This window comes from Narcine bancroftii, chromosome 8 (genome assembly GCF_036971445.1).
Source record: "Narcine bancroftii isolate sNarBan1 chromosome 8, sNarBan1.hap1, whole genome shotgun sequence".
In the NCBI taxonomy this organism is placed as follows: domain Eukaryota; kingdom Metazoa; phylum Chordata; class Chondrichthyes; order Torpediniformes; family Narcinidae; genus Narcine; species Narcine bancroftii.
This window is the reverse complement of record NC_091476.1, coordinates 144801034-144825414: the sequence shown is the minus strand read 5'-3', so window position 1 is coordinate 144825414 and position 24381 is coordinate 144801034. Positions and strand designations below refer to the sequence as shown.

The window sequence follows — 24381 nt, the reverse complement described above, 5'->3', positions numbered from 1 at the left end:
TATCAGTGAGGAGGAGATGTTGTTTTCAATTTGTACTGACTGTGGTGTTACAGAGTTCTGTGTTGTGCATTGTTGTGTGTTGTGTGGTTTTATGTTTAAAAAGAAACAGTTTGCCTTTAAGAGCCAAGGTGAAGGTGGACTGCTGAGAGAGTGGGAGACGGACTGAGCATGTGCAGAAAATGATCTAAAAATTTCTGGACTTGGATGACAAACCACCACTGGGTGTGGCTGTGAAGTGGAGGAAGGCCCAAAATATGAGTCATTGTCTGGAAGACAGTTTAGAATGTTGTGCATTTTAAAAGGGTGAACATTCAGAAGGATCCGGACCAATCCATTGTTCCTCTCTCTGCAAGCAACAGAAGAAGACAACTTTGAATTTTGTGCTCTCTCTCTCTCTCTCTCTCTTTTGGCTTCAATTTACCAAACAAACTGAATTTTGTTTACAATCTTTGCTTCAGTTGAGATCGAAGTTTTGTGAGTCTTGTGTGTTTTGTGTTTGTTTTGTGTCTAAGTTTTTCTGTGGGCTGGTTGGAAATATAGCTTAGACTTTGATTACCTATGTTGTATTTAAGCTGGGGAAATTATTAGTTTTACACTGTTATAGAGATTTGCATAGTATCCAGTGGGCATTGTTACAAAAGGGGGGATTTTGAATTAAAGTTTGAAGGTGAATTTTTGTTAATAAAGTAATTGTTCATCTTTAACCCTGTGCGATATGCCGCCTTTGTGGTTGCTGATTTGATCTTATAACAGTGGTCTTCTGATGAGAAAGTCAAGGATCCAGTGTACAGAGGCCTAGAGTTTGTAACTTCTTGACCAGCACTGAGGGAATTATGGCACTGAAAGCCGAGCTGTAATTGAAGAAGAGCAGTTGTATAAATGAATTGCTGTTTACAAGGTGATCCAGAGCTGAGTGGGGAGCCAATGAAATTGCATCTGCTGTAGAGCAAATGTGACAAGAGGTGAATTGCAATGGGTCCAGATCTTTGCTTGGTATGTGCTAATTCTGGCCATGACCAGCCTCTCAAAGTATTTCATCTCAGTAGAAGTTAGTGCTACTGGGCGATAGTCATTAAGGTTGCCCACTCTACTCTTCTTGGGTGCCAGATGATTGATGCCCTTTTGAAGCAGGTGAGAACATCTGGTCAGGTTGAAAATGTCCAAGAACACTCTGGCTTGTTGGGAGGTGCAGATTTTCAGTACTCTGCCAGGTATGCTGTCATCTATCAAGGGATATGACCGGAACTATATGAATGGTTATTGACCAGGATGGGTAGTTGATATTAAAAATAATTTATGATGTGAATCAATTTATTAAAGAATTGTTGCATCAAAATTCCATTGTATGCTTTGGAATGTATTTCGATATTTTTGAAGGTAACAATCAGGAGTTGATGGGGAATTTACCCACACTGCAAAGTCATGAAGAATGCAAATATAAAAGTAATTGGATTCCCTTCTAATTAGACTCCAGATTTTAATTTTGCTCAGAGTTGCTTAGCTGCACCTAAAAAGATTTTTTTACAGAAAATACAACTTGAGTGATAGAATTTGATAGCGTAGACATGGGTCCTTTGGCCCAACTGACCCATTTATTTACCTGAGCTAGTCCCATTGGTCCATGTCTCCCCACTGTAGTATTTTGATTGATGCTGTTGTGGGTGTATCTTGTGCAAGAGTTTTGGGGCGTGTATTTTGTACTGGTATATATGAAACCCATGTGCTCATGAACCATTCCTAACCTTCGGCCCTCCTAGTCTGTGCTGAACTATTATTTTGCCTCGTCCCACAGACGTGCACCCAGTCCATTGCCCTCTATACGTCTCCCATCCATGTACCTTCCAATTTTTTCTGAAATATTAAAATAGAGCCTGTATTCATCACTTCAGCTGGCAGCTCGTTCCACATTCCCACCACTCTCTCTGTGAAGAAGTTCCCCAAAACTTCTCCCCTTTCACACTTAACCCATGTCCTCTGGTCTGTATCTCACCTCCTCTCAGAGGGGGAAAAAACTACTTGTATGTACCCATCAATGTCTTTCACTTCTACTACTTCTTCTGGCAACTCATTCATTCCCCGTACTTTCCACCCTCCATGTGGGAACATGTAACCCTCTGGTCAATTTTAAATCTTTTTGTCTTTTGCCTTAAATCAATGCCTCTAATTTTCTCACTCCCTATCCTGCTTCAATATACATTAAAACTCCTGTTATTAGGAATTGAAGCAACTGGCAGCCTCCAGCAACCTTCAAAAAATAAATGAGGAAAATATTTTTTTAAATTAAAATAAGTAAGAATAAAATAATAGGTAAAATACGTACATTTAAAATTGTAAAATGATGTTCTCTGAAGTAACACCTTTGGAGAAGGTGGGAGGAAATATTCACCCAGCGGAGTGCTTTGGTTTTGCTTTGCTCACAGCAGCTATTTCAATAAAATGTAAAGCAGCAATGGTGTCGCCAGGATGAAGAGCTGGTTGATGAAGCTCATTGGTGGGGTGACTCTCAGAAAGAGTCTTCTTATCCCTGCTTAGTAGGTGTCACCCCAATCACCGGCTTTACCTATAAACTTGGAGCAGGGATATAATGTTCGTTTTTCGGGTGGCTCCATGGAGGGGAAGGTACCTGCAGATGCAGTGACGGTAAAATGTTTTCATAGAAAATAAAATGCTTTCAGGTTTATATCATGCAAGTGAAATTTGATCAGTTCAAGTACAGTATAGTATTTTTGGCTTTCAAACTGTTTATTCTGTTAATGCGGGTACATTAGTTAGACATTGTAAGAATAAGCAGATAATGCACTTATCCAGAATCTACCAATCCCCATAGGTGCCAGATATTGAAAGTGTTACTGTACCAATAAAAACAACTTGCTTAACTCGTCGCTCATAATCCCATCCTGCCTGACAAACCAATTTTGGCAAGTTAAGTTTTGAACAATGAGCTTTGTCATTTCAAGCTTGAAATCTGTTCATTCAGAATGCTTTGGAGGTATGAAAAGAGTGGACGTAGAACTGTAGCAATGGTTAAAATGATAGCTCTCATAAATGGTGAGACGTGTGATTCTACTTTAATGGATTATTTGGTGTTCGTGAGTAGGCAGTGGGGTTGGTGTGTATCATCATCAACTAAATTGCAGGGATCGGCTTGAAATTATTGCTGATTGTAATCTGTGTTCTCCCACTCCATGAGGTGGGCATGGTCCGTGTGGTTATCATGCAGTTGTAATAAACCAGGCAGCAAGATTAATGATGTGCAGTTTCACAAAGTGGCAGTCAGTCTCTGGCTACACTCTGGGAGTGATCCGCTGAATATCCTCTCTGTTACCAATCCAGTAATGTCTGCACTTGGTAATAAACAGAAGTAAAATACAAAAGTCTGCAAACACCACGTTTGAAGTAAAAACCCAGCGCTAGAGAAACTCAGCAGATCAAACTGTCCTTTATATAGTAAAGATACATAACCATCATTTTGGACTTAAGCCCTTCAAAACACAGCAAATATTTTTTTCTTTCTTCCACCATTCCCCCCCCCCCCCCCCCCACCTGTTTGTTGGTCTGCTCTCTCTCCCTTAGCCACCCATTATCTCCTGCCTGTGGTTCTGTGCTCCTCCCCATGCACCCCCCCCCCCCACTGCAACATATTGTTTGTCTACATTTTGCTCATACCTTGGTGAAAGGCTCAAGACCAAATGTTAGTTATATATCTTTATCTTTGCTATATAAAGTACACTGATTGATCTGCTAAGTTTCTCCAGCATTGTTTTTATTTGGATTTCTGTAGAACCTTGCACATCACTTTGAAAATTGTTCAGTAACCTTTGAAGGGCTTTAGTCGTGATGCAGGAAAAGCTGCGGCCCATCTGTGCAAAGCAAGACCCTGATGAGAATAATGAGCCAAATGTCTGTTTTATTGATTTTGATTGAGGTATGGCCAAGCCAGTAACTCCCCTGATCTTTTTTTTAAATCATAGTTTCTACATCTGCCTGAGGATGCAGATGAGGTTTGATGTCTAAACATGAAAACCATGGTGTCCTGAGGGAACATTTCAGGCCTTGATTGTGTGTGGACTCCTGTGGTGTGGAGTTTGAATCCATTTGTAGTGTCACAGTTCCTAGCCAAATAGTATTGTTTACATTAACTCCCACGTAGTTTGAAAATTAAGGCTAGGTCTGGGTTATCTATTAGTTGGAAATGTATTCATGTCCAGAGTACATGGACTGTTAGCGTCCTCCCTTACAGCTGAGGGTTGCGGGCATGGATATAGAAATGCAAATGAGCATGGATAAAGTCTTTTCTCCCAGGGTAGATAATTAAAGAATTAGAGGCCATGATGCTGAACCAAGCCATGAAAGACCCCAACAATGAAGACGCTGTTTACATCCGGTACCGCACGGATGGCAGTCTCTTCAATCTGAGGCGCCTGCAAGCTCACACCAAGACACAAGAGCAACTTGTCCGTGAACTACTCTTTGCAGACGATGCCGCTTTAGTTGCCCATTCAGAGCCAGCTCTTCAGCGCTTGACGTCCTGCTTTGCGGAAACTGCCAAAATGTTTGGCCTGGAAGTCAGCCTGAAGAAAACTGAGGTCCTCCATCAGCCAGCTCCCCACCATGACTACCAGCCCCCCCACATCTCCATCGGGCACTCAAAACTCAAAACGGTCAACCAGTTTACCTATCTCGGCTGCACCATTTCATCAGATGCAAGGATCGACAATGAGATAGACAACAGACTCGCCAAGGCAAATAGCGCCTTTGGAAGACTACACAAAAGAGTCTGGAAAAACAACCAACTGAAAAACCTCACAAAGATAAGCGTATACAGAGCCGTTGTCATACCCACACTACTGTTCGGCTCCGAATCATGGGTCCTCTACCGGCACCACATACGGCTCCTAGAACGCTTCCACCAGCGTTGTCTCCGCTCCATCCTCAACATCCATTGGAGCGCTTTCATCCCTAACGTCGAAGTACTCGAGATGGCAGAGGTCGACAGCATCGAGTCCACGCTGCTGAAGATCCAGCTGCGCTGGATGGGTCACGTCTCCAGAATGGAGGACCATCGCCTTCCCAAGATCCTGTTATATGGCGAGCTCTCCACTGGCCACCGTGACAGAGGTGCACCAAAGAAAAGGTACAAGGACTGCCTAAAGAAATCTCTTGGTGCCTGCCACATTGACCACCGCCAGTGGGCTGATATCGCCTCAAACCGTGCATCTTGGCGCCTCACAGTTTGGCGGGCAGCAACCTCCTTTGAAGAAGACTGCAGAGCCCACCTCACTGACAAAAGGCAAAGGAGGAAAAACCCAACACCCAACCCCAACCAACCAATTTTCCCCTGCAACCGCTGCAACCGTGTCTGCCTGTCCCGCATCGGACTTGTCAGCCACAAACGAGCCTGCAGCTGACGTGGACTTTTTACCCCCTCCATAAATCTTCGTCCGCGAAGCCAAGCCAAAGAAAGAGGCCATGGGCTGAGGGAAGAGAAGAGTTTTGAGAGGGACCTGAAGGGCAACCTAATCATTTAGAGGGCCGACATTATTTGGAACGAGCTGCCAGAAGAAGTTATAGAAGTGGGTACAACTACAATGTTCAAAGGATATTTGGAAAGATATAGAGAAGAAAGATTTGGAAGGATATGGGCTAAATGCAGGCAATTGGAACTAGTCCAGAATGCCAACTTGGTTAGCTTAGATGAGTTAGGCCAAAGAGCCTGTTCTGTGCTATTTGACTCCATGACAAAGAATGCTATACACTGGTAATTTGATCCAATACTACTCACCATGCCTAGAATTGCACCGTGGTTCAATTTGCCAATAAAGCTATGATTCCTCCAATCATGTCACATTAGATATTAGATAGAAAGATATCAATAAGATATAAAGAATGCAGAGTCAATTTACTAGGATGTTGCCAAGGCTTCAGGAACTGAAGGTTAAACAGGTTAGGACTTTATTCCCTGGTGCATAGAAGAATGAGGGAGTTTTGATAGAGATTTAAAATTGTGGGTGATAGAGTAAATATAGGTGGGCTTTTTCCACTGAGGGTAGGTGAGATACAAACCAGAGGTCATGGGTTAAGGGTGAAAGGGAAAAAGTTGAGGGGGAACTTCTTCACACAAAGAGTGGTGGGAGCGTGGAATGAGCTGCCAGCTGAAGTGGTGAATGCAGGCACAATTTTAACATTTAAGAAGAATTTAGACCGGTACATGGATGGGAGGGGTATGGAGGGCTATGGTCAGTGGGACTAAAAATGGTTCGACACAGACTAGAAGGGCCTGTTTCTGTCCTGTAATATTCTATTAGTACTTGGGATGTGATTGAGATCCTTTCTGAATTTGGTTTCTCATCTGGATAATTTGTTTCCCCAGGCACCTGCATCACCTTCTCCCATTCTGGGTGGTCCCATCCAAGTCCTAACTGGGCCTGGTCACTTGTATGGAGGACAAAAGGAAGATGATCCATTGCTCCTGCAATCGGTTAAAAGGCCTGAGTGCCGTACAAGGTCCTGAGGCTGAGTCCAACTGTCTGAGCAACTGTTAGTTAACTTGATTACCTCCAGTATATGCTGAAAAATTGTATGAAGGCAAAGACTTTTATTTTAGAACCATAGAACCACAGGCCATGCGGCCCTTCTAGTCTGGTTGAATTATTTTGCCTAATCCCAGAACATAGCCCTCCAATTTTCATACCTATTCACATTTTTCTTGTGTCAAAATTGAGTGTGTTTGCCAGTTCGTTCCACATTCCCACTGCTCTCTGCTTGAAGAGATAACCCCTAATATTCCCCTTAAACTTTCCCCTTTCACACTTCACCCATGCCTTCTAATTTTTATCTCACCTGATGCTTTGAGTCTGAATTATTAGAAACAGGAGCAATATCCAAACAAATGGAAAAGTCCAGTTTCATCGACGCCAGGTTTAATCTTGTCACTTTGCTTTTCCTAAGTTGTTTTCTGCGGTTTTCGTTTTGTTTGTGCAATCAAAATAGTGCCAGAAACTGGTGACATTTTGTGATGCTTGAATCGAGCACACAACTTGGATTGTCAGTGTAGTTCCAAACTAATCTCTAACTTTAATTTTGAATTTTAAACTTCATTCATGGCAGAGAAGTTGTCATAAGAAGAAAGACTTTTATTTCATATAACCTTCAAGACTCAATGTTTTATAATCAATTCAATATTTTTTTCTTGAAGTGGAAAGTAACAATAAGAGGCAGGGAGTTTGCATGCATACCGTTTCCAACCAGATGACAGGGTACACATTGGCTGCTCATTTTAATAGCTCAATAAATTTTAAAAAATTATGACAGGTTGCGCTCTGCCGCAGAAATTAAAGGAATATAGGCCAAATGCAGGCATGTGGGACAAGATCAGGAAGGCACCTTGATCTTGCACTGAGGGGACCTGTTCCCAGGCTGTGATATATTGTGGCTCTGATTCAAAATAGTGGGATGGGGTCTTCTGTGAAAGCAGAGACGTCAGTCGCATCTTGACCACTGCTTCTCCAGCACTCCGCCGCTAATGCACTGAGGTGAGAGAAACAGCTCCAAGAGCAGTGGTTGGGGATCCAGCATATTGTGGTGGAGGCCACACATTGCAGAATCCACAATTTCCACGGTACTGCAGTTTACACAGTGCAGTGTTTAAGAGCCCTCCAATTCCACTCATTTTCTGTCTGCCAAATATTTGTCCAAAAATCCCCTTCTCTGTTGATTCTGTGTCCACTCCCCTGAAGCTCTGCATTTCCGGATTCGAGCACTGCATAAATAATATTGCTTCTGGTTCTGTCCCCATTCAGATTAAATTTTCTTGCTTATCAGTAGGATTCCTGATTAAAATCCATTTTAATTATTTTGCACACCTCTATTCAATTTTCCTTGTATCTTTTCTGCCCTAGGGGAAAATAACCCTCGGTTCTCCATCTTAAATGAACCCCTCCTTCTGCACCTCTTTTGAAAAACTATTTTTTTCTTGAGAATAAGGGTAACCCAGGGAATCTAAAACCGGAAGGCACAGACTTGAGGCAAGAAAGAGGGAGAAAGGTTCCTGAGGGATACCTTTTTCTCAGCGAAGATGGTGGGTACATGGGATGGGCTGCTGGGTGAGGTGGAGACAATTGTAACATTCCACACATATTTAGACAGGCCTGCATGAGAGAAGTTTGGAATCTTGTGGTCCGAGCACAGGCAATTAGGACTCGATGGGTTGGCATGAACAAATTGGGCTGAGGGGTCTGTTTCCATGCTGCAGAATTCTAAATATGTGGCTGCAATAATATGCTAATTATTTTCACTGAATTATGAAGGTCGAAAAAATTGGATATCATGTATTTGATTCATCAGTAAAATTTGAAGATCCATATCTAGAAGTACATCCGATGACTTTAGAAACATTTATATCATATGAAAATAAGACATAAAGGATCACTATGGATTTTCAAATTTCATTGATGAATCAAATACATGAATCTAATTTTTTCTAAACTTAAACAGGAGAATTGAAACATTGTTGAAGATTTAGAGTCCTTCCATTTAAGTAGGATTGCTCTTCTAGCCAACAATGTAGATAAGGCCGCAACCCATTGCGCAGGGACAGAAAAACTCCCTATGTCTGTTCTTCAATGCAAGAGCCTACAAATTAATTTGAGACGCAAATTAACCATGTACTCTGGTGAATTACATTGAATGCATGAAGTGAGCAGTAGCTGACATTAAGAAATCATTAATTTTTAACAGTGACATTTTTAAGGGTAATGAATGCCACAGGAAAGGAGGCCCAACCATGGCAATCAAGAGAAGTTGGAGGTAATGTTAGATTGAAGGAAAAAAGCATATAAATTGGCAAAGAAAATCAAAAAGGCGATTAAACCTGAGGATTCAGATGGTTTCAGAATTCAGTGAATGAAGACTAAGGCCTTTGAAGAAAAGGGATATGAGAATTGGAAACCGTTTCTAAGAGATTCTTTATTGAATGACAGTAGTTATTGGTACATGGACAATAAAAGGCTTTGTTTGACGTGCTCTCCAGGTAAGTCAACTCGTACAACTAGTCCTATAACCAAATAAATAAAACAGAGTGGAGGGCTGTATTACATTAAGTCAAATAATGCAGGGTACAGGAGAAAGTAGAGTTAAGGACAGTGTAAAGGCATCATCTTTTACCAGCAAACAATCCATTTAAAAGTCTGATAACACCAGGAAATAAATTGTTATTTTGAATCTGGAGGTTTGTGTTTTCTGCTGGATGGAAGGGGGTGGAATAAAGAAGATGTAATTAGGGTGGGATGGGACCTTTAATGTGCTAATAGCTTTCCTGATACAGTGGCAGATGTAGTTGGTGGAAGGGAGGTTGGCTTGATGATGGCCTGAGTAATTTAGTGATGTAATAAGAAAAAGATTCATCGTAACTGTGAAAATTATATTGAGGAAAAATGAAATAATTTATTTTTCTGCAGGTCTCATTTAAAGGAGCTTGAAGCAATTAGCATTCAATAAAAAAGGCCAGTATTGGAGAAATAAACAGAACTGGAAGGTGATGAATACCCAGGGACCAGTGATTGTAAGGGAGACAGTAAATGCCTTGGTTGTATTTTCCAAACAACAATACCTCCTATTCCATTTGGGCGCTCTCCAACTAGATGGCATTAACATCTACTTCTCCAGTTTACGTTAACCCCACACCACAGTCTCTCTTTCCCTATCCCTGTCTTCTTTCTTCCAACTCCCCAATCCCTGTCTTTCTCTCTTTCTAGCCCTCTGCCTCCTTTCCTTCAGTTCTACATTCATAGAGCTGCCCCCTCCCCTGATCCATTCTCAGCTCTTCTCTCCTGTTCTTCTCCTCCCTCTCCCCCCCCCCCCCCCATCCATGGCTATGGCTGTTATTCTGTGCTCCTCCCCTGCCCTTCTTTGCTCTGACTCCCACCTTTTTATTGAGGTACCTGCCTGCTTTTTACCTGAAACATTGGTTACATAGCTTTGCCTCTATAGACACTGGGACGTGATGAGTTTCTCCAGCAGTTTTGTACACTAACTAGAATGGTTCCCTCAGTGTCTATAGAGGCAAATGTTTTATGAAAAGATGGCAAGAATAGAGGAAATGGGGAACTATTGTTCAGCAAATCCTTATTAAGGAAGTCATTTCTGGCCACTTGGAAAATTGTAACAGATTTGGCTCAATGGGGGGAAAAAAAGAATTTATGAAGCAGGAAATTGTATTTGACAAAATCTAATCGAATGTTTTGAAATTTCAACCAGCAGAAGGAATAAGGTCAAATCAGTTGACGTGACATATTGGGACTTTCATTAATGTGTCATATATGGGGTTCTCAAAAGTGCATGGTCTTGGGAACAATGTATCGTTGGATTGGGAGCAACTCGGGGCTCCTCATTTAAGTATAGATGTGCTAATGTTGGAGAAGATTCAAAGGAGGTTCATAAGGATGATTCTGGGAATGAAAGGTTTATCATATGAGGAGTGTTTGACAGCTCTTGGCCTGTAGTTGTTGGAATTTAGGAGAATGAGGGAGATCTCATTGAAACATTTCAAAAGGCATGGACAGAGTAGATCTAGAAAGGTTGTTTCTCATGGTGGGAGAGTTGAGGACAAGAGGCCCAACTTCAGAATTCAAGAGCATCTACTTACAACAGAGATGTGGAGGAATTTCTTCAGCCAGGGGGTGTTAAATGTGTTGGCACAGGTGGTTGTGGAGGCCAGATCTTTGTTTTTAAAGACAGAATTTAGGTTCTTAATTAGCCAGGGCATCAAAAGTGACGGGGAGAAGGCTGAGGTTGCTCAGAGTGACTTGTTGCAGGATTCATTAAAAGTTAATATGCAGGTTCAGCAAGCAGTAAGGAATGCAAATGCTATATATTTTTAATTACAATAGGCTTTGAGCAGAACAGTATAGACCTCTTGTCAAATTGTATAGGCCTCTGTTGCAACTGGACCAGTGTATGCAATCAGGTAATCGGTAATGGTGCCATAAAATTCACACCAGCAGGTTCAGAAACAGCTACTGCTACTCTACCACCAGACTCCTCAACAAACTCAATCAGGGACTCATTTAATGGCTCTTACTTTCAGTATTATTGAATATTTTTTCTATGGCATGGTTTGTTTCCATTTTTACTTGCTTACATTTCCCTTTTCTAAACATTTTTTCATGAGTACCTTTTTTTGCACTACCGATATGTAGAAATTCCACCTCGCCTGCAGGAAATGAATCTCAGGGTTGGATATGATATCATGTATGTACTCTGAAAATAAATCTTAACTTTGAACTTCCCAACTTCCCAAACTAAGGAAAGGAATACATCAGACTGCCCATTCTCCTTGGCGTCTCTGTGCCCCCGACCCAAACAAACCGCCGGGGGCCATAGCACATTTAAGTAAAAGCCTTGTTTTTATTTTCACCTCGTGTAACATGTAATTTTTCTTGGGTTTTTTTGTGTAGGAGAGAGATGTAGAAGAAATCAAACCTTGACTGCTTTACAGGGAAGGGGGCCCATAAATTTTGAGCACAGTCTTTGGGGTGGCCACAGCTGAAAAAATAGGTTGAGAAAGGCTGGTTTAGATAAAGAATGTTCACCAGTTTGATTCCTGGAGAAGGGTGGGGGGGTGTTATTGGAAGAGGTGATATTAATTGGATTGGGTCTATAATCTTTAGGGATAAAAAGAATAAGGGGTGTTTCCACTGAAATGTACAGAATTTTTAAGGGCTTATTGGAGTAGATGCAGAGTTGAGGGCAATATTGGCATAAATGTTAACATAATAAAATCAACACAGAATTAGATCACTTGGCGCCTTGTATCTGCTCCATCATTCAATACTGGGCTAGCCTCAAATGCTTAATCTTTGGAATTCTCTTCCCAAGACCGTTACAGTGAAGGGTAGTGGAAGTTCACTTCCTGGATGTACTCAAGACAAAGATCAATAAATTTTCAGTTATCTGCAGAATTAAGAAAGATTGGGTTAGAACAGCCATTCTCAACCTTTATTTTTGGCCATGTGGACTCTGCTCAAGTTTATGGGCCCCCTTCATTTAGTTGGCTTCATCCAAACTTCTTTCTTGCCAACTACATTAAAAAAAATTAAAATATTATGATTTCAGTCCATAACCCCCCCGCCCTGCCAATCCCTACACTTTGAGAATGGCTGAGTTAAAGTAAGAAGGTAAAAGATTAGTCATGAACTTGTTGGATGATGGAAAAAGCAAGAGATGAATAGGCAATTTTGCTTCTGATTTTATTCTAGTTATTCCCCTCCCCCATCCTCTCATCACATCTTTGCAGTTGAACTCTATGGTTCTATTGATAAAGCCCAGGATTGAGTACACTTTTGTGAAAGCCTTATCTTGCCACCTTCAAAGATTAATTGAGTATATAATGCAGAGCTATCTGCCTGCTGATAAACTGTAAATAGCTCTGTGTTTGCATGGATTAATAATTCGGTACATTTCCCAATTTAACAAGGAAGGCAGTGTTCAGTTCTGTTCAGCAAGCCAGCGTCACACTATGTATTATTCTTTTAACAAGGATCCACAGACAAAATGTAAATGAAAGAGTTGTTTAGTACTTGGAAGCTTCTTAATCAAATAACCCACTCCCCTCCCCTGCCTTTCCCCCTCCCTGTATTTACAGGAATTAAAACTCTTGCACTATTGACAGTGAAGGATGGATAAAATAAAATTTAAATCTCATTCGGGTCAAATGTTGCTGGTGATGAAGTCGTTGTGTTCCTTGTGTACATAAACTTCAAGGGGAAATGGCAGCAAGCAAGTTGACCCTAAAATTCCGACTAGTAAACCAATGATCCATGGGGATCAGGGCTTGCGGGATGAATACTTCTCTTGGTCAATCAGTGACCTCAAACATTGACTGACCACTTCTCTCTGTCGATGCTGCCTGACCCCAGGAGTCCCTCCAGCCTCATTTTGTTCTCAAGATTCCAGCGTCTATCATTTCTTGTGGTTCTCTGAATTCTTCCTTCCTGCATCTGAGGGATTTCTGTCAATGCTCAGTGCTTCTGGACTGAAGAAGATGGTCTGCAATCACACGGGGGCAGCACAGTTAGTGTAGCAGTGAGTTGCATCGCTATCTGGTGCTATCTGTAAGGAGCTTGAGTGTTCTTTCTTTGTCTGACTGGGTTTCCTCCAGTTTCAGAATCAGAATTTATTCTCATGACAATGTCACAAAATTCATTGCTTTGCAGCAGCCCTCATAGAGCAAACAACCTCATAGAGTTAATAACCTCCTGGAGTTTTTTTTTCCTGTCCTGAGTGTTGGCACCTACATACCAGACAGTGATGCAACCAGCCAGAAGGCACTCCACAGTGCACCTGTAGATGTTTTCAAGAATCTTTGGTGATGTACCGAATCTCCTCAAACACCTCACAAAATATAGCCATTGGCGAGCCTTCTTTCTGATGGCATCAACGTGGAGGCTCCAGAACAGATCCTCTGAGATGTTGACGCTCAGGAATTTGAAGTTCTCGTCCCTTGTTCCTCCCACGTATCAAAGATGTGTGTGCATTCGTTTGCCTTCACATGAACGTTAAGATTATTTTGGAGAATAAATTGTGGTTAATTGGCATTAATGGCCATGCAATAAATTGCTATTTAACTTATTTTTAAAGTCTTGCCAGGTTCAAAAGCAATCAGAATGTTTGATGGGCCAATGCAATTAAAAAGATTAACAACTGGAAGTGAATCATGTGAACTTAGGTTCATTTCCAAGTGATATTCTGCTGCTGTTAATAGAAGAAAACAACACCCTTCATCGTTTGTGAAACACCCTTAATATATGTTTAAAAAAAACCCTTGAGGCAGTTCCCAGGGTACTAACAAGCAAAAGCAGAAAACTGGTGCTAAGACCCATATTCGGACAGATGGTTAAAATCTTTGGTTCATAGGGGAGGAGGAGGGGCAACCAAAGAGTTCACAACAGTGAGTATGAACCTTAAATTTCAGGACGGGTTGAAGAAATGAGGAAGCAGGTGTCACATTTCTGGCCCGAAATGTGAAGTTAATAAAACATCGAAAACAAGTTTTATCAGGTAAACTTCTCAGTGTCTTTATTCTCCAGTTTCCTTTGTTCTCCTGCTTGTGCTCTTATCTCTCTCTCTCATACCACCTGACTTCTGGTACATCTCATACATATTCATTATCATGACATCCCTCCTTTAATCAGAAATAAACTTTACCTTCACTTACCAATATCCCTCGGAAACCTACAAACATCGTAACTAATGGTAATACTATAACTCAACTACATAAAATTTACTTCCTACAGCACTCATACCTGCACTTTATGATATAAGATTAAAATACTGTCCCAAAGTTCTTATTAAAACTATGGCACAAAGTCTTCGTATCGTTTGGGCGCTTTCCGGTTTCGTTTTGGCCTGCCTGCGATATTGTCGTCGCTTCTCGGTTGTTCACTCTCAGCATCGGACATACTGCTTGCCACGGCTTCGGGTGTTTCTGGCGCTCTAGTCACTTCATCAGGTGTGCTGGTAACTGCCTCTGGAACATCATCAGGTCTCTCAGTTTCAGCATCTCGAATTGGCCTTTCAACCTCTTCGCTCGATGTATCTCTGGACTGGTACCTTTTTACACCTGATACATTTCTCTTATTCAGGACTCCAGTCAGAGACTTGACTGTCACCATACTGCCACTTCTGGATACGACAGTATAGGGTTGATGGTAATAAGGTGTGTCTAGCTTACCACCAGTTTCATGCCTCCTGTAGTCTAGATAGTACACGCCTCAACCGTTTGTCATGCTCTTCCTTCGTTGGTGCATGGACTATGATGTCATCAGAAATGTTGGCAACTCCAGGAATGCCTTGAATCACTCGATGGATTTCATACTGGTAGATCTCCGAAGCTGCATTAATTCCAAATGATAGTCTCTTGTAACGATACAATCCACAGTGAGTCACAAACGTTACATCTCTGGAACCTGAATCCAGCTCTAATTGATGATAGCCCCATTTCAGATCAATTTTTGAGAATACCTTGCTGGTAGTTAGTTCTTGAAGTATTTCCTCCACTGTTGGTATAGGGTGTCATTCTCTAATTATAGCTTCATTGGCCGTTCTCATGTCAACACATAGTCTTATGTCACCCTTTGGTTTTGGCACAATCACTACGGGACTGACCCATTGTGTCGAATGTTCCACTGGTTCAATAATGTCTTGTTCGATCAATTCTTTAATTTTGGCTTCGACTTTCCCACGAAGTCGAAACGGAGTTCGGCGCATTGGTTGTGCCTTGGGTTTGACCGTTTCATCTACCGCTAGCTTCAATTGTCGACCTTTCAGCTTTCCTACTCCTTGGAAGACTGCGGGGAATTCTTGCTTCATATCCTCGTATGACTGAATTGAATTGACACAAGCTCCAATATGAAGTATTGCCAGGTCTTGCGCTGTGCTTCTACTCAGCAATGGTTCTCCCCTCTCTTCTATGACCATAAACTCTGCTTCGGTGTACTTATCTCCAGCTTCAACAGTTGCAGTAAAACATCCAATGGTCTGCAATGGCTTGGTTGCTGTGTATGGATACAGTTTCTTGGAACACTTCTTTGAGCTACAGATGATCTTTTTCCTTTTCAACTTCTCCCATAAATGTCGATCAATCACATTACTGTCACTGCCTGAGTCTACAATGACCTGCACTGTCACTCCACCAATGATCACTGGGACCTTCTCATGATGTACATCATTCAACGTAAATTGGTAACAACTCTGTCCCTCCTGGGTATCATCATTGTCACCGTCTATCTGGCGAATGGTATCTTTCTTTCCAGGATACTTTCCTTTCCCCCAGGCTTTGCCTTTGGAAGTTGTACTCTTCCTCTTTTGGTCTCCATTGGACTTGCTTTTGCACTTCTTTGCAAAGTGGTCCTTACCTCCACACTTTCTGCAAACTTTGCCTTTGGCCGGGCAATATGGGTCTTTTCCAAAGTGACCTCGGTTTCCACATCGATAACACTCCACGTCCTGTGTCGACGTATATCTTGGCTGGTTATGGCGATGAGAGAGCCTCTTAATTTGCTGGCTTGAGTTGTCTTTCAGGGTCATGGTATGAAATTGCCCTTCAACAGCCTCTAATGCAGCAGCAATGGTTAAAGCATCGGTGAGTTCCAACTCACTCACTTTTTCCAGCAGACGTCTTCTGAGTTTATCTGATCTGCAGTGCTGTACGACTTGATCCAGTAATTGGTTGTCCAAATCAGCTGGCATGTAATTGCATCCAACAGCTAGCTGGCGTAGTCTCGTCACGTACTGAGCAATTGTCTGGCCATCTTCTTGTCTCGTTCTCCGAAACAAATGGCGTTGAAATGTAGCATTCGGTGTCACTACATAGTGTGCATTTAACGCATCTACCGCTTTCCGGTACTCATCCTTTCTTCCAGTATTCAAAAGTGTCTTAAATGTTTCCCGAACTGCGGGTCCCGCAGTGAAAAGAAGTAACGCCCTTCTCTGCGCTTTTTGTTCAACCGTACCAGTATCTAGAAATAGGCCACGACTGTCGGCGTAGGATTCAAATTCTTCCAGCCATGCCTTCCACTTCACACTTACAGTTCTTGCATCACCCGTTGGGTCAAAATGAGCAATTCCACTATGTGTTTAAAAAGTCACCGTCTGCCCCAGCCATGAGGAAATATTCCAGCCCCAAAAGTACTGAGTCAAAGAGAAAATTCTTATCACCTTGAAGTTCTCTTTAATCCTCTGTAATCTTCTTTAGTCGTTAATTTTCTTCAAGCTTCTTTCATCCTCGTCGCCAATGTCACATTTGTGGCCCGAAATGTGAAGTTAATAAAACATCGAACACAAGTTTTATCAGGTAAACTTCTCAGTGTCTTTATTCTCCAGTTTCCTTTGTTCTCCTGCTTGTGCTCTTATCTCTCTCTCTCTCATACCACTTGACTTCCGGTACATCTCATACATATTCATTATCATGACAGCAGGGACTTCATGGGCCAAACTACAATGACTCTGTGGCATGATTTAGCTCGATGCTATTATAGCACCAGTGACCCAGGTTCTGATCTGCCACTGTAAGGACTATGTATGTTCTCACAATGACCACGTGGGTGTTCTGGATGCTATGGTCTCCTCCCATTTCCAAAGACATACGGAGTGAGTAGGTTACTTGTGTTGGATGGTGTGGGCCGCAAGGGCCTGTTACCATGCTGTATCTCTAATTTTTTTTTTAAGTCTCTTTCTCTTATAAATTTCATCCTTAAGATTGGCCATCCAGTTGCTTTCAAACTAGAATTACTGGGCTGTATCTCTACACAGCGCACAGCATCTTTCCGCTCCTGTCGGGAAAGAGGTACAGGAGTATCAGAACCAGCACCACCTGGCTGAGGAACAGCTTCTTCCCACGGGGAGTGAGAATGTTGAATGACCAAAAGACCTGCTCACACTAACCATCCAAGACTTTCATTTTATGAAACAATACTTATGTTTGAATACTTGCCCTGCATATGTATTGTCAGTGTTTGTGTGTTATGTCTGGTTCAGTGTTTGCGTGTTTTGAACCGAAGACTGGAGAATACTGTTTCTGTTGGGTTGTATTTGTGCAATCAGATGACAATAAACTGGATGTGTTGGGCATAGATAAAGTTGCAGTCTTTTACTTTTCCCAGGATACAGGGGTCTAAAAATAGAGGGCATAGATTTAAGATGGGTAGAATTTTAAAGGTGTCCAAAGGGCAACTTGTTCAAACAGAGGATGGGGGGGGGGGGGTGGGTGTGTGTGTGTGTGTGTGGGGAATGAGCTGCTAGAAGAAATTGTACCATATCCATACATGGATAGGAAAGGATTGAGGGATAGGAGCAAAATGCAGGCAAATGACCAAACTCCCTGTATCAAGGGAACATGAGAGCCTCAAGTTGCCTCCTCCCACCATCTGAAGATCTGTTCCCTGAATCACAGTGTAGAAGCCAAACATTAGTGATAGAGGAGAAGACTAGCTTGCAAACATCTCCCACCCATCTGCCCATCGAGCCCCTCTTGCCCCATCTTTGGAAGAGGCTGCAGTTCCCATATGGCCACCTCCAAACCCACAAAGTTTGTCCTTCTCAATTTGAATGGGCTGCCTGTGAATATGTGGCTGGTTAGTGAGTTCCAAGATTTAAACCCAGCAGTAGTCATGGCATAGTGATTTATTTGCAAGTCAGGGAAGTCTGAGTTGGAAAGCAACCTGCAAGAGTCCGAGTTCTCCTCGTCCTTGGCTCAATAAATTTCAAGGATTTAGGATTAGTGTTTGGAGTGGCCTAGTGTGCACTGTTGCTGTAGGTGTGGATGTTGCTGTAGGCAGATGATATCTAGGGTGGCAAGTTCTGCCTTATTTTGCTGTAATGTATTTGGCTGATGACAGGTTTACAAGTTAACCACCACCTCCAATGCAACTCTGAAAGACAGTTGCCAACCACCGACTTTGACTTCGCCTTCATTTCAAAAGTTAACAAAGGTGGGGCCATAAATATCCCTCTGTGATGCTTGTTTATCCAAAGCCAATTAAATCTAGCTATTCACCCAGCCTTATCTGTGAAGAATTGTCTTTACAAACTTTGCATAATATTCAGTCTCAGTTTTGCCACTAATAACTTCTAAATTCCTGTTGAAGTTGCAGCCACAGGAGTTGTCTGTGATGTTTTCCAATGCTATTGTTACGTTCAAGGGTAGCATGCTACTGACAGTTTACTAACTCTGTCTGTTCCTCACCTCCAAAAGACTGTGGTCACGTTCTGGTGGGGGTTGCATTCACCAATATATGTAGAAACTGGTGTACTTGAGGTATGTAAGTGGTTTGCTCAATCGCTTGGTATTTGATTTTGCCAGAATTGTTGCAGCATTTTGAGAGAGGAAGTGTATTTGTCAAGTACCCAGGAAATCTATGATAAGAAACAACCCATTCTTGGATTTGCTGGTGATGAAACTGCAGACTTTTGCAGAGATAGGGTGTTATTTATCAAACATGACTGCGCTCTGTGAGGTGACCAGAAGACCGTTTAGCAAGGGTAGGTCTAAATTTATTCAGGATATACATATTCTAGTAGACTGTGTGACACTGATGCAGCAGGTTACTAGTTCAGCCTGGGCCATGCACTAAAACGTTCTCTAGGAAATGCGCCATGCACTTGCCCTTGGTCTCTCATGACATATTGCCACTCATAGTTGCCCTCGAGAAGGTGAACTGCAAAAAACACTGATGATGGACATCTCTGGCCTCTTCTTCATCGGCCACCCACTTGTTCACCTAAACTCTCAGGTATGCCCATTCCAAACTCTCCTGCTCTGCTGATTCCAACTGCTTTAGCACCATCCTTATCAGGTGGACTAGACAATGGCCTGTGAGAGGGTAGCTAAACACAGCTTAATTAGTGACCTGTGTTGAATTTGGCTTTAACAATCAAAATAAAATGCCTCACACCCCAAAACTTACATAAATGAGCTTGAGATAAATGTGTAGAGATTTGAACCTTTATCCCTTCAACCTGGCTGTGTACAAAGGGGAGATACTTCGGGGAGGACCTGGGGGGTGTTCTGTTTAAAAAAATAAAATAAAATTAAATTAAAAAAAATAAAAAAAATTACAAAGGTGATTTTTCCACAGGATCCGGAATTGTACCTTTTGGGAAACATCATAGTCGGGAGTTTTAAAGTGTCCAAGTACCAAATTCAGTTTGTGAAGGTTGCCTTGTTGGTAGCCAGAAATGTATAGTGGTCGCGTGGAACTCCAACTCCCAACTAAATATTACATGATGGAATATGGAGAGGCAGAGTTGTATTCCCCTGGAGAAAATCACGTACAAATTGGGGAGAAAATATGACACATTTGTTAGGGTGTGGCAGCTTTATCTGCAACATAGAGGTATGCAGATATATTTACACCCCTTCTAAATAGGTAAAAATTGGTGCTAATATCTCTGAGATAAATGAGGTGGGTTCATGGTGCAGATGACGTGCTCTTGTTTCGTGTCTTTTTCATATTTTATGTTGGTCTGGATTTATATTTGGTTCCTTCAAGGGTCGGTGACGCCATAGATTTTAATTGTTTTAATGCTTGTTAAATTTAAATAATCTTTTCCTTGTGACATTAGGGTACGTGAGGGAAGGAAGAGGGGTGGGTGGGGGGAAAATGGGGGCTCTAAATGTAATATACCATTTTGAGAAGGATTAGATTGTTGTTTTGGATTTGTGAGAGTCTTGGAAAATCAAAAATAAAATATTCCAAAAAAAAACAAGGCAAATAAAAAGGTAGCATTTCTCCTCCGATCTGATTTGATATCAGCTTCATTAGGTTAGGAGTGTTGGAAAGGTCTGCTGAAGCTCGACACTGCAACAAACTTGATAACTGCATACTAATGCATGGCTGAAGCAAGATTGAGCTCCAAGAGTGAAAATATTTGACTTGCAAAGGTGAATGAAAGACTATCTTTCGAGACAAATTTGTCAGTTTCATCCACTAATACTGATTAAATCATCAAGCTTTTCTTGTTGAGACTAATTTTTCTCCTCTTGAAATTTGCAATTTGTGAAATTTTGTTTAAAAGAAATATAGTAAAACCTCTGCTATCCTGCAGCTATGGGGATTGGTAGATGCTGGATAAGTGTGTTTTCTGGTTGCTTGAGACTTACTCTTACAATGCTTAACTAACAGAATAAACGATTTTAAAAGCCAAAAGTACTGTATTTGAAATGATCAATTGTCACTTGCATGAATATAAACTTTAAAGCATTTTATTTTCTTTGAAAACATTTAACTGTCACTGCATCTGCAGGTACCTACCCCTCCATGGACACACCCGAAAGACTTCTTTTCTTTTTTTCTTTTCTTTGGCTTGGCTTCGTGGACGAAGATTTATGGAGGGGTAATGTCCACATCAGCTGCAGGCTCGATTGTGGCTGACAAGTCTGATGCGGGACAGGCAGACACGGTTGCAGGGGAAAATTGGTTGGTTGGGGTTGGGTTTTTCCTCCTTTGTCTTTTGTCAGTGAGGTGGGCTCTGCGGTCTTCTTCAAAGGAGGTTGCTGCCCGCCGAACTGTGAGGCGCCAAGATGCACGGTTTGAGGTGATATCAGCCCACTGGCGATGGTCAATGTGGCAGGCACCAAGAGATTTCTTTAGGCAGTCCTTGTACCTCTTCTTTGGTGCACCTCTGTCACGGTGGCCAGTGGAGAGCTCGCCATATAAGACGATCTTGGGAAGGCGATGGTTCTCCATTCTGGAGACGTGACCCACCCAGCGCAGCTGGATCTTCAGCAGCGTGGACTCTATTGCTGTCGGCCTCTGCCATCTCGAGTACTTCGATGTTGGGGATGAAGGCGCTCCAATGAATGTTGAGGATGGAGCAGAGACAACGCTGGTGGAAGCGTTCTAGGAGCCGTAGGTGATGCCGGTAGAGGACCCATGATTCGGAGCCGAACAGGAGTGTGGGTATGACAACGGCTCTGTATACACTTATCTTTGTGAGGTTTTTCAGTTGGTTGTTTTTCCAGACTCTTTTGAGTAGTCTTCCAAAGGCGCTATTTGCCTTGGCGAGTCTGTTGTCTATCTCGTTGTCGATAGATAATTAACTACCCGCACCCCTCCTCCAAGTTTACAGATGAAGCCTGTGACTGGGGTGACCCCCTACGAAGCAGAGATAAGGAGACACTTTCAGAGAGTCACCCCACCAGTGAGTGGCATCAGCTTCATCCTGGGTGACGCCATTGCTGCTATATACAACTTTATTCAAATAGCTGCTATGAACAAAGCATGACCAAAGCACTCCTCTAGGTTAATATTTCCTCCCATCTTCACAAAGGTTCATGTGTTATTTCAGAGAACATTTACAGTTTTAAACTTGCATATTTTTACTTATTATTTCATTCTTATTTATTTTAATTTTAAAATTTATTTTCCTTGGGGTTTTTTTTTTTTTTTTTTGCTGGTTGCTTGAGGCTGCCAGTTGTTATCGCTGATGATGACAGCATTTATTGTTCATCTGTTGTGGGCTGAAGGACCTCTACTGTGCTATACTCTATGGTCTCCATGGTTCCTGAACTGGGAAAGGTCATTTAGAGTCACCGCACAGAGCCTGGAGTCGTATGGTTGCCAGGTGTGGTGCCTTACAGCAGGCAGAGGCCAATTTCAAGTGCAACTTCTGTCATTTAAGAGAAGGTTGGATGTGTACATGGAGGGGAGGGGGTCAGAGGGTTATTGGCTGAGAGCGGGAGGTTTGAACTATTACAGTTGTTCTCGTGAACTGGTGCGGACTCGAAAGGCTGACATGGCCTGTTTTCGCTCCGTAAGTGGTTATATGGTTGAACTGCATGTTCTGTACTATTTATTGCAAGACAATGAAGTCATCTCACAGAGGGAAGATCTCATTCCTTGAAGGTCATAAATAAATTGAGTGGGTTTTTATAATCTAGTAGTCTCACATTTACCATCGCAACATGAGCTTTTTTTAAAAACTAAACTTCAGATTTGCTTGCTTACTTCAATTTTCATTCTATTGTACCTCAGGCCCAGAACTTCAGTAATATATCTTTCCCTCCAATGAACGTTGTGAGACAGCAGTTTTCCTCCAGCATTTCTGAGTGTTTTTAATTTAATTCCCTGCTGTCTTGGTGAGGTTTGAACTTGGGTATAGGTCAATGGTCCAGAACTTGGCCTGACGATGACTGTGTCCCAATATTCAGGTAACGTTTTCCTTTGCTGTTTGGACAGGCGTTGCCTGTTTAAGCAGCTTAACACACTGAGTAAAGAGTCTAACATTTATAATGCAGTATCCTGCAATACTCAATGGGATGTTACCTTGAGATTAATTGTCCCTGTTCATTCTTTTTCAGGGGATGGATGTGGGCACACAGTAATTGGCCCAGAAAGCGGCACGTTGACTTCTAAGGACTACCCTGGCACCTACCCGAATCACACGTCTTGCAGATGGGAACTACGTGTCAGACTGGGGAAGAGCATCACATTGATGTTTGGTGACTTGGATATTGAGCACACAGAGAACTGTTCATCCAATTCAGTGAAAATCCATGCTTCATCTGGAAACGGCAGTTATGGTAAAGGAGTTCTGGGTCAATCTGGCAGTAGGTTGCATCCCATGAAATTATTCTGTGGATGTAATAGAGCAGACTAAAAAATGCAAAAAGAATTGTACTTCTCTAGTTCATCAATGATGTTTGGCAGAAGTGTGAAATTGGATGTAAGCACAAAGTTCTTAATTTGATGATATATATTCTGAGAATGCTATTCTGAAATGCAGTGATATTTTTAGATCTGCACAAGTCTGATACAGTCCAAATGAGATAAGTTATATTTATCCAAGGAGATGAATAAATAATACTTCCAGGTGACAAATGAGAGAACACAGAGCAGGAAATGAGAGGCACCAAAAAGAGAAGTTACTCAGGGTGAGAATGAGTTTGGCCAAGCAGATGAGAGTGGAGGTGTAGGGAAATGGGTTGGAAGAAGTAGGAGGCTGTCCTGATTGGTGGTGGGGGAGGGGGAGAAGAAGATGGAGGTGTATAGAGACTGGGCATCCATGGCGAAGATATGACAACAGTAGGGCCAAGGAAATGGAACTTTTCAAAATGATGGAGGGCATAATATTTAAAAGTTGATACATACCAGAAGTAGTGATGCTAATGTAAAAGGTCTTCTTGGAGAATGAGATAGTCTCATAGTGGAGAGAATGAGCAACATTTTGACAGATGAAGCATATTGTGGAGAAGTGTTAGGATATGCACCTCTAAAGCAAAAAGAGAATTGCTGAGTGCTTTTTAAAGATGAGAAATTAAGAAGCAATGATAGTCAAAGGGAGATGTGAGATTGTAACCTGGTCACCGAAAGCTAACAGGTAAGTGAAAAAAGTAATGAGGAAGTCAACTTGATGTGGAGTGAACATGCCCTCCATCACTTCAGCAACTTTCAGTTCACTGAACTCGACGACCTTGTGTTCACCATGGACATCCAATCACTATACACCTCCATTTCCCCCATACTGATGACCTCAAAGCCCTTAGTTTCTTGCTCAACAAAAGACCTAACCAGTCCCCCCTCCACCACTGGCCTCCTCTGGCTAGCAGAACTTGTCATCACCATCAATAACTTCTCCTTTGACTCATCCCTCTTTCATCAAATCATAGGAGTAGCCATGGGTTCCAACTATCCCTGTCTTTTTGCTGACTACGTGGAGCAATCCACGTTATAAGCCAACACAGGCAAGGCTCCTCAACACTTCCTCCACTTCACTGATGACTTGAAGAAGGACTCAGGCCTAAAACATCAGTTATATATTGTTGTCTTTTATGGATGAGGCAAGACCTGGTGAGTTCCTCCAACATTTCTGTGCTTTCTCCTTGGT

At 42.0% G+C, this 24381-nt stretch overlaps 1 protein-coding gene across 2 annotated transcripts in view; it reads left to right on the top strand.

The window, feature by feature from the left end:
- Positions 1-393: 393 nt before the first annotated feature.
- LOC138741310 (discoidin, CUB and LCCL domain-containing protein 1) overlaps positions 394-24381 on the top strand; it is a 139524-nt gene continuing 115536 nt past the window's right edge. Inside the window, exons 1-3 of one of the 2 annotated variants that reach the window (XM_069895168.1) lie at positions 394-474; positions 6371-6537; positions 22856-23077. In XM_069895168.1, coding sequence (XP_069751269.1) covers positions 6438-6537; positions 22856-23077 — 322 coding nt within the window. In that variant the 5' untranslated portion in view covers positions 394-474; positions 6371-6437. Of the gene's footprint in view, positions 475-6370; positions 6538-22538; positions 22706-22855; positions 23078-24381 lie in introns of those variants that run through there. The other variant, XM_069895170.1, reaches the window with a different exon arrangement.